The 10,693-nt window shown below is 35.4% G+C and overlaps 1 protein-coding gene across 2 annotated transcripts in view; it reads left to right on the forward strand.

Moving 5' to 3' along the window:
• The first annotated feature begins 1,357 nt into the window (after nucleotides 1–1,357).
• LOC117174613 overlaps nucleotides 1,358–10,693 on the forward strand; it is a 48,925-nt gene continuing 39,589 nt past the window's right edge. For both annotated transcript variants that reach the window (XM_033363857.1, XM_033363858.1), the window contains exons 1-2: nucleotides 1,358–2,894; nucleotides 4,042–4,586. In XM_033363857.1, the coding sequence (XP_033219748.1) occupies nucleotides 2,722–2,894; nucleotides 4,042–4,586 (718 nt within the window). In that variant the 5' untranslated portion in view covers nucleotides 1,358–2,721. The remainder of the gene's footprint in view (nucleotides 2,895–4,041; nucleotides 4,587–10,693) is intronic.

The following is a 10,693-nucleotide window of genomic DNA, read 5'->3' on the forward strand; positions in this document are numbered from 1 at the left end:
GGGTCAAATCGACCCGACACTTTAAAAAAATCGAAAACGTGTTCCTAAAAATCTGAAAAAATGCATGGTTCTTGTGTGAACCTTCTACTTGAAGGTACAATTTCGCTATATGTGTTTTTTAAAAATTATTGATGATATATTTTACAATAAACAAATACACTCATAGAAAAAAATACTTTTTTTTTTTTAATTCATAACTCAGAGACAAATTAATCAAATTGAACGGTTCAAACAGGTTTTTATAGAAATATACACATTTTTCTATGCAAAACCATTTATTTAGTAAAAAAAATTATTTTTTTAACTAAATATATACATAGAGGACCTCGCTAGTACAGAAAAAAAAATAGTAAAAATACCCCAAGTGTGGTCTGACGAAATGCATACGTAAACCCCCCGGGGGGGGGGGGGGTCAAATCGACACGAACTGCACTTTGAATGAACCCTATAGCTGACTGAAGGATACTAGCAAGTCGAAACTGTGCGTGAGGCTTCTATCCTTGAGTACAATCTTTTAGGTGTGGGTAAGAACCGGTCTCCTTTCTTGGTTCGAAAATGGCGCCGTTTTGAAATTTCGGCATGAGTCAAATTGACCCCCCCCCCCCCTCTAGGGTTAACGGGTTAGTAGTCAAACCGATACCAAAAATTTAATGAAAAGAAGAAAATTGACAAAAAATGCGCTACCGCCTGATATAACCGTGAGTTTGGAAAGTGTCGCATCGCGGTCCATGTGACATGCGTGAATTTTTTAAAGCCATTTTTCTCAAGAACAGCCTGGTAGCGCATTTAATTACTTTAGCACTTTAAAAATTTGGTTGACCTATTGGAATATTGGTTGACTTGGACCTATATGAATCAAAACAAAATTCGGAAGGGGTGTAACTTCCCCTTGCGAGCACATAATCAATCACGAATATAAGTCTCATATTCCCCTTTAATCAATTGAATACCATCGATAAAATTCCAAGCAAAGCATTTGCGAAGGACGTATTGCCGACAAGCCTCTGCGGACGTGCGTGTCATTGCTTCTATATGCGATCACTTTACACGGCAGGTTGTTGAGCACGGTATGCAGGATAGTAGGTCGACGTCAGCATCTTCAGCAGACGCTTGGGGCCTTGCGTACATCCTCTCCAGTCTCCATGATCATCAGCTCTCGTCTCTTACTCTTGCGACAGCTTTTTCCAACCCCCACCACATGTGAGGCTCCGGTCCTATTATATCCTCTTCCCATTCTCTCCCCACCCTTTTCCTTCCTCTCTCTCATACACTTATGCCACACCAGGCCCCCTCTCCCTCCTACTTTTCTCTTGCGGTCACACAGCTTTCAGCTTACTTTCGAACCTCGCTGATTTCGGGGTCCAGGTCTTCGCAGTCGATTCTAGACATGTCGAAATGCGACTTGTTACGCGAAGCAAACTCTGCGAACGTGAATTCAATTTACAGGCCCACTGTTACCCACGTGGGTAGGAGTTTTGCTACAGTCAAAAGTCAATTGATATTCGATAGTGTTGGAAGTGAACTCGTTCGTCGAAGGTTGACATGTAGAGGATCTTGAATTGAGAAATTTACAAATCAGTAGAGAACTTCAAACAAAAAAGGATTAATCAAATAAGTGAAATAAAATAAGAGAAAACAAGGAAAATTGCATAGTTTTGCAGTTGATCAAACTGTCCTTCAGTTTATTAGCATCTTTCTTCGATTAATTTTCCGACAAATCCCCGCTTTTCCCATTTCGGGGCTGTGTTTGTTAGTGCAATTTATCACGTCATTTTAAGTCATAGTCGTAGTATGTTTCCTCTATGGTGAATCCTAAGCTGCGAGACGAGCGACCCCGGAAGCTGCGCTTCCGTCAAACAATTATAAAACTTCCGCTTGAGATCAACGTGCCTGGAGTTGCTGAGATTCGCAGAGTAATTATCGTTAAGTAAGTTTCAAAAGAGCGAAACCCGCTATAAACATCACTGAAGTACTTCCGCTTAATTACTTAATCAGCTAAAAGGAGGATTTAGGATTAAGATGAGAGCCTTGGAGATTACGTACCAGCACCTGCCCAGGAGAGAGTCAAGATCAAGATCGCTCGTGAGCATCGATTGAGGTCAATGTAACTCCAAAAGGTGAACAAAAACAAGGAAAGTAATATGTTAATAAATAATTATACAACGAAAAAACTTTTACAAAGAAGATGTGTTCTGTGCAAAAAAAACAAAAGTGTATTGTTTTTCGTAAATTAAAAAAGTGCTTCAAGTGTTAATATTAATTTTAAGATCTTTGCAAACTCGAAAGATAGAGAAAAAACTAAAAAATACTGAAAAAATAATATAAATCTATATGGCATCTAAAATCTGACTTTGATCACTTTTAAAAACGAGAGGATTGGAATAGAATAAACGATTCTAGATCCTTATTGAACTTTAAGACAAGAGGAGAAACTAGAATAAAAGATTCGCACGCATGAATGAAAAGAAAAATATAACCTGAGAGAAAGAAAGGTGGCACGTGTTATGCGAATAATCAGCGGTAAGTTGTTTATGGGGAAGTGGGCCAATGTCCTGAAGCTGTAGGTCGATCTGCGATACGAAACCCGAGGGAAATTGAAATTGAAGGAAAAAAGAAGTACGGATAAAGGAACGGAAAAAATTCAAAAGGAAAGAAGGAAGGGAAAAAGGAAAGAGGAAAGGAAGTAAAGAAAGAAGGAAGGAAGCCAGTGAAAAATAAAAAATGAGCAGAAGAACTACTCAGCTGTTGAGCCTTAATTCATGCGAGAGGATAAGGCCCGAAAGGCCCAGGAATCCTATTCAGAGATTAATATGGGGCCCCGGATCGCAATTTCAAGTTGGTCACGTGTGGTCTTCTGAAGATGAGGGATCCAATCCTCGAATGGCTCTCAGAAGGTGAGTGAAAAATTGTTCTTATGTTTGCATTTCTCATTAAATTTTAGTTACATATTCGATTTAAAGTATTTAATGGAAACTGACTATTGGTTGTAACTGAATTTAAAGAAAAAGCGAAAGTAGTGTATTGTATAGTATTAAAAATAGTAAAGCAAATTAGACAGGGTTTTTTATTACCACATATTGATTAAAGTAAGAAACCACATATCTTTTAAACTAAGAAACACGATATGGGTAAATTACAAATTTTAAATCACTAATCCATTAATTGAGTTTGAAATAAAAACTTAAATTAATAGAACCTCACGCAAAAATTTTCTGTAATTATTATCGAATGTTCGGCAGAGTTTACAAAATTTTCAGTTATTTTATAAAATTACAGATATTTTCTGTAACAATGACAGACTTTGTGATTAGGTTTTGCAATATAAAGATGTTAATTTGGCAGAAAAGTTTAGTAAATATTGCAGAAAATGTCCATAACTTTATCAAATAACTGAAAATTGTGTAGCCTTTTTCTATGGAAATAGCAACATAAAACTTTAGTTATAACGTTCGTGCTTTCACTAACAACAACAAAGCAGATGTTTACAGAATAATCATGAAAGACAGGAATAAAAGCAATTTTCTTGAGGACCAAAAAAGATTATTCAAAGAAGTGTCGGCTAACCCCAGCCTCTGAGAAAATCGTAATATTTGGACGTTTTCTCGTTATATTGATCAACGGGAAACCTATTTTATAAATTACGATTTTAAAGTTGTATACGCTAGAATATAAATAAATCTGCCTGGGGACATGAAACGAAAGTAAAACATAAATTCCACGTCTTATTGATTTTATACAGAGCAATGGATGTTAACTATGGAAGACACTTCCCCAGTATACCCTATATGCGATTTTAGAATTCAAATGTATACTGTAAAACTACAATCGCGGTATCGTGAAGTTTGAATAAACTTTGATATCATGAATTTTTAACAATGTAAAAAATAAATTATGTGGATAAAGTGTTTTTTATTTCCTCATAATTTTCAGAGTAGTCAGCCACCTATTAGTATTTCACTAAAGTCTGCTCCAATTTCAATTCCAAGAGGAATCAAGGCAGAGGCATTCACACCGAGTATTAAGCACACCTTCTCGTTTCAGATTACTAAGGTTATACGAGGGAAGACAGTACAGAGAAGCAGCAGGATTCCTCATGAGACTGCCACATTACACGTTAAGGGCTGCTTTGCCAGATATTCCTATCGACCTTCTGATCGAAACTCTTCCCCACAGTCTGGCTCTCTTGGAGGCTTTATATTGCAGATTAATCGATCTCCATGTTGAAGATGCTAACATTTTTAGGGTCGAACAGGTACTATGGAAGGTCGTGAACCTGATCTCCTCTACCCAGGATCACTTTCACCTCAGAATTTGGAGCAAACTCTTAGGAGCTCTCTACCAGATATCACCCAATTCAAAAAGCACTCTCGCCTTGAGAAAAAGAGCTTTGGAAAGAGCTGTCGAGGGTCTTGGTAAACATGGTTTGGTCCCTTCAAATCAGAATTCCAGCACAGAAAACTCCACCTCACAAAATCTCGTCCCGCTACCAGTGGCCCTCAAAGAAGAGCTCGAAGCTCGCGCCGAGGCCTACAAGTTGGCACTTCACAAGCTCGAAAGTTCTGGGAAACATACGGGCACTCACAAAGGTAAGGAAGTATATTAGCCGCAAATTTCAAATGACTTTTAGGGAAAGTTACCTGAGTATTTTCATTAAACTTAGAAGTGGAAGCAATTGCTAACATTATCATTTTATATTTGAACTGTAGCAGACAATAAGGTGGCAATGAACATTTATTCGAAAATTGGTTTATTTAATAGAAAATTATTTTGAAAAATTAGATGAAAAATGTGTTAAAAGGGTGTTTTCGAAATGTCTTTTTCTTAAAATAGTAATTGAGGGTGTGGCAAACCAAAAGTCCCTTACCTCCCTTGCGAGTGCGCATGCCATTTCAAATGCAAATAATTATTTTGCTCTGTGCATTATAACTTTTCCTAACATAATTCAGGTTCCTACAGTTTCATACAGAATTAATATAGCCACAAGTTACTTATCTATATTAAAATCGATGTAAATAAAAATCTAGCCTTATATTATTTGAAGGCGTTTGCATAGTCGAATCCCAACCTAAATTTTCGGGTTTCATTTTCTCGAAATATAAACTCTTTCTGCAAATTATATTTGGTCTCATTTAGTAATTAAATTTATTGATAATAAACTATGTTTTTATTGAAAAATGTGCAAATTTCACTATTTTTAAATGCACGGAAAAAATTTATATTTTAACCCACTTCCTCCCCGGCTCATGACTTTTTATAGCTTTGAATGAGCTATGGAACTTAGTGAGTTTCAAATGTAATTCAAAGTTGAAACATCAGGTAGAATTTTTAGTTAGTGAGGAAAACGGAGATATGGTACAATTTGGAATCTAAGTTATGGCAAAGTATACAAATTTTAAAAACAGTTCTACTATTAATTCCACTTATTTTTATTGAAAATAGGCTTCTAGCTTTGGCGCAAAAACTAAGATCTCGAAACCCTTGCTTTTGAAGCAATGGCCGTTGCCTAGCTAAAATAAGATCAAGGAGCAGTTCCATAAATTTTTCTCTTGGAATATCTCCCCGTATATAAAGTCAATGATAAATTTCATACCATTGTCAAAGTTATTTCTATTTAATTAGGGCTATATTCAAACTTCTAAAATTTATATTTCAGCTCTACATGTAATGTATTTGCTTTAAAGGTTTTAAAATGTTGTTCATTGATGATAATAATAATAATAATAATAATAACAAAATTCAAAGAAAGCATCCAAAAACGATTGTTGTCACCTCCAACCCTCACGGCCGCTGTGTAAGGATAGCAGCGGTAAAAGTTGAACTCCAAACTGCACCATATACTCCTTATTTTGTACGTACAACATCAACGCAAAATATTTCGAACATGGTAACCCGTGGCTATGATGAAAAACCGGATTCACCCGAAACAAAAAAAATAACATTTAAACTCGTGTTTTATCTAGAAATGTATTATATGAAATGTGTGAAATGCACGTTTCCAGATTGACATAAAAATTTACAGCTTTTCTACAGTTCTATTTTTTATTAAAATTTATTAAAAGATTTATATTCAAAATTATAATATAAATATTTAAAAGTATTATAAAGTATTATATTATGAGTATAAGTATTATAATAGTAGATTATGTACCTAGGCAGTAAAGTTGATCTTTATACGAGGATGCAGAATTTAATGTCCGAGCCGAATGTATGAATAGTAAAACTGCTTCCGAGTATAAACCAACTTTACTTCTGTGGTACATACGAGATTTTATCAGAAATAGGCAGAATAACCGCAAATTTATTTGCCCAAGGAGTTGAAGTAAAATGGCGTTTGATTGTACCGCGTACACACGCGCGTGGAGCGACGGTATAAGTTCAAAATCCACTTCGTCCCAAGAAAAAATACAATATTTTGCCGATTCTTACAACAGATGCAGTACCGTGCCAGTTTTGAAGCAGGCGTTATGCCAGTACTGAAACTCAGTACCACGTCAAGCGTTGGTAACTTACGGGTTTAGTATTGGCGAGATACTGATTTGGTATACTGTTTAAGTACCGACTACAATACTCGCCCGTGTGTCGGCACAGTCGCGGTTTGGTACTGGCGCAGTACCGAAATCTGAAATATGGTTAAATCCAGCTTTCAGTACTTATGTCGTGCGTTGGATAGGTACAGGTTCAGCACTGGCAGAGTGCAAACATCAATTGCTGGTTATCTACCAGCCACATCATTATGCCGTGCGTTCGCTCGATACAGGCTCAGCACTGGCAGAGTACAAACTTCGATTGCCGTTTATCAATCGCCAACAGCATTATGCCATGTGTTGGCTCGGTATAGATTCGATACTTGCAAAGTAAAAACTTCGATAATCGGTTATCTCACGGCTGCAGTATTAGATCGTGTCTTGATACGGTACATACTTAATACTACACGGAGAAAACGATATCGCAAGAATTGCAATATATACCTTCATTTCTCCGCTATATATCGTAATTATCACGTAAATTCGTGATATCCTATAATATCCTAAAAAGCTCCTGAACCTGCTTTTACGTTATCATATTGTGCTTTATTTTAATACAGAGGTTTTGCGATATCATTGTGCAATATCTTTTTCTCCGTGTATTATTCCGTGCGTTGGCTCGGCAGAGGCTCAACACTGAAAAAACACAAAAGTGAATTGCCGGTTATCTACCAACAAGATCATTATGCCGTGCGTTGGCTCGATATAGGCTGAGTACTGGCAGAAGTGTTTCTGTGATAATTCTGATAGATAAGGACTTCTTTGAACAGTGTTCTCTGTTGGACTTGAAACGTGAAGTTAGACGTTAATTGAAACAATCGATTGTTCGATACGTGAATCCGCAGAATTCATAGCAGAATTCCGTTTAGACTGGAAACTGCAGAACGTGTCATCCGACGGTTCACTCGTTCAAAAGAAGCAGAATTATATTATGCTTCTGGTTTAATGAATGCTGAGATAGTGTTTCCAGAAGGTAAGTAAAAAATCCTTTACTACACAATAAATAAACTATGGCATAAATTCTTCATTGTAACCATTACATTGCGCTTCTCACCGAAGTATTATAAGTATTTCGAGATAGGTTTAAATGTATTTTCTTTAAAAAAATTTGACAGTGAGACAAAATTCTGATTACTGTACATCCGTTAGGGGCTAATATTAATTAAATATATTGATTCAACCTGAATACATTTAGATTAAAATATAAAATTAATATTCAAAAATTTTTTTGATAATATTAGATATTTCCAAGTGTTTGAAATCAAAATTTCAGCAAAAAATTCACCCTAACCAAATACACGAGCAATACAATTTTATCCTGGGTTTGGTTTCGACATTGGCTTTGATGGAAATTTACCGAAACGGAAACATTGGCGCCATATCGTTTCAAACAAAAATATGAATTAGAAACTTAATCTATATATACATTTTTTCTCACTTCAGATTCTTATATATACTCTTTCTCTCTCTCAAATAAAAAATTATTTTCATTGATATTTAAATATAATTTTCTTAAAATTCTCAAAAAATTACCTTTAAAATCAGTCCAAGAATACTAAAAAATATGAGTTATTTCTAAAGTTATTCCAATTTTTCTAAAACATTGATATTTAGCGGTTTTTTAGAATATCTATTCACAAACTGAGATTTGCCTTAAAACTGGGCTTTTCAGATTTAGAATTTTTTCCTCTTTCACAGTATTGCGAGGAAAAAAGTCCATGTTAATAATATAAAAATTAAAGCACATTGGCCACAGCTCGAAAACCACAAGCATGTAGATAATTTTCATCAGTAGTGTATATATTTTAGTTATTTTTTATATTTATAAAACATTTTAGATGAGATCAAGGTGATGCTACAAGCCTTGGATTCAAAATTGGAGGGATTTGAGAGGAGCATTCAGTACAATTTCTATAAGAAGGTTGAAGAAATTAAGGAAGAAGTGCGAGCTGTTCATCGCTCTGATCTAACAGATGCGTTACAAAGACGCACAATATTGCTACCGTTTCCACATACTTTATCGCTTACTTTAAAAACTACTTATTTGAAAAAATGTATGTACCCAAGGGTAACCATGTCTTAAATATTGTTTATAAATTATTTTTTTTAATTATTTGATATCAGATTGGATAATTAAAATTTTCAAAGCTTATTCTGCAATAATTATCCATTTTTGTCTTCTATTACAACGATTATTTTTATTTTAATTTTAAGCTAGTATATTTAAGTCCCGCAACATTGCATCAATAATAATCCGAGGGCTGGATTATTACTACAGCATAGTATTATACCAATAATATCTCAGTACTAAGTTTCGTAAGTTTACCAGTACCAAGCCAGCACTAGAATGTCCCACGTGGCATAACTAACAATATTAACTTAGTCCAGGCGCAATACTAAGCCAATTGTAACTATGAGCGTAGTCAGTTCCGCGCCAGCTTAAGGCCAAGTGTGTGCCATTCTTCCACCGTCACTTTGCCAGTATTGCATCTTTACCATGACGACCTAATACCAACTAACAGCCATCATTACCCCAATATTGTATTTTTGCTACGCGAATGTAACGCCAGTATCATGAAGACTAGCTTTAACGAAAAGTAGTAGTTTTGCCAGTATTAAATCAGTACTGGTCCGGTACTTACTGCAGTATTGTGCCAGGTCAACATTTGGAAGTTTTCCAGTATCAGGCCAACATTGGAGCTACTTTGTGCCAGTACCGCGCCAACATCAAAATGTCTTTGTGCGGTACTGGCGTGGTACCGTGCCAGTTGTAAATTTCCACTTGGGTAGTTTAACGCAGTTTTAAAATTAATTTTTCTCACTCTTTTCTTTCCATTTTCTTTCACTTCTCACTCACTGCTTCCTACTTGCTGAACTTTAAGTGCCGCTCGACTTGGTACAATAAAGTGCTATTTTACTGCAGCTCCGCGGGATGGAAAGGAGCGCTTCTTCTGCCTACTTCAGATAAAGTATTATATTATATATTATAAAGTTATAATGCAAATTAAAATATTTTAAATAAATTTGTCTGCAAATCCAATTTTCAAATATATTTCCAGGTTCATTATTTCATTTTTAAAGATAATTGTAGCCAAATTAAAGATAAACATCATTGGCACATTTTTAACACATCTCTATCCGTGTGCTTAGAAGGGAAAAAGGGCCTGTCACGCTGTGTGATCTCGTCACAATAAGTCTTCATTTTCTCCGAAGTCAAACAGTTTTTTCGAGCTAACTTAGTTTTCTGTACTCAGCACCCTCGTATCTCAACAGCATGTTTTTATTTTTGTAACAAAAATTCTAATCTGATTTTAAGTGGCCATCGAAAGCCAATTTTTAAACGCTGTAAAATTCTAACCTCAAAATTTTTTAATGAATTATACGGAATTCGCCAAATTTTTTAGAAAACACGCTTTTCACTGGTATTCATAAACTCAAGATTGAAAGGAAACTTTCATTCTTTCCGATTTGGATCTCAGATAATGTTTTATTCTCTCCTGTAAAATTGTAACGTCATCCCTTACCCCCTTATGGACTACTCTCCTTCATTTGCCTTGAAAAGTTCATGTATGTATGAAAATTCAGAGAATTTCTAAAAGATAACATAAATTTTAATGTTAAAAGAAATACGATAAATGGTCAAGTTCAGGACTATTGAAGAAATATTGAAATTTATATTCTATACATATGAAATGAAACGACAAATGAAGAAAGAGTAGTATTAAAAAAGTAGACATTTATAAAATCTTTTAAAATGTTAGCACTGTCTAGTATTAGAGAATTTCCCGCAATCCGCACGAGATATACTAGGCAGTCTGATAAGTACCTGAAAATTCTAAGAGATGGCATTAGTATTCACTAATGTGAACCATTTTCGTCGAGCTTGATCCTTCAAATGACGCCTGTCCTGTCAAAACTTCAGCCATTTATGTTTACGCATTTACAAGTTACAGCACTGAGGAGCGACTAACCTCCGAGTTTTTTTTAATTTGGAAAAATCTGAGTTTCGAGTTTTGATCAAACACTACTATCTACGCAAGAAAACGATATCCGAGACCAAGGCCAAGCTGGATAAGTATTACCCGGACCCTGCACCGTCGATTGGAACGATTCATAAGTGGTTTACCGAGTTTCGTTGTGGCCGTACGAGCACAGTTGATGCTGAACGA

This window comes from Belonocnema kinseyi, chromosome 6, assembly GCF_010883055.1.
Source record: "Belonocnema kinseyi isolate 2016_QV_RU_SX_M_011 chromosome 6, B_treatae_v1, whole genome shotgun sequence".
Taxonomy (NCBI): Eukaryota; Metazoa; Arthropoda; class Insecta; order Hymenoptera; family Cynipidae; genus Belonocnema; species Belonocnema kinseyi.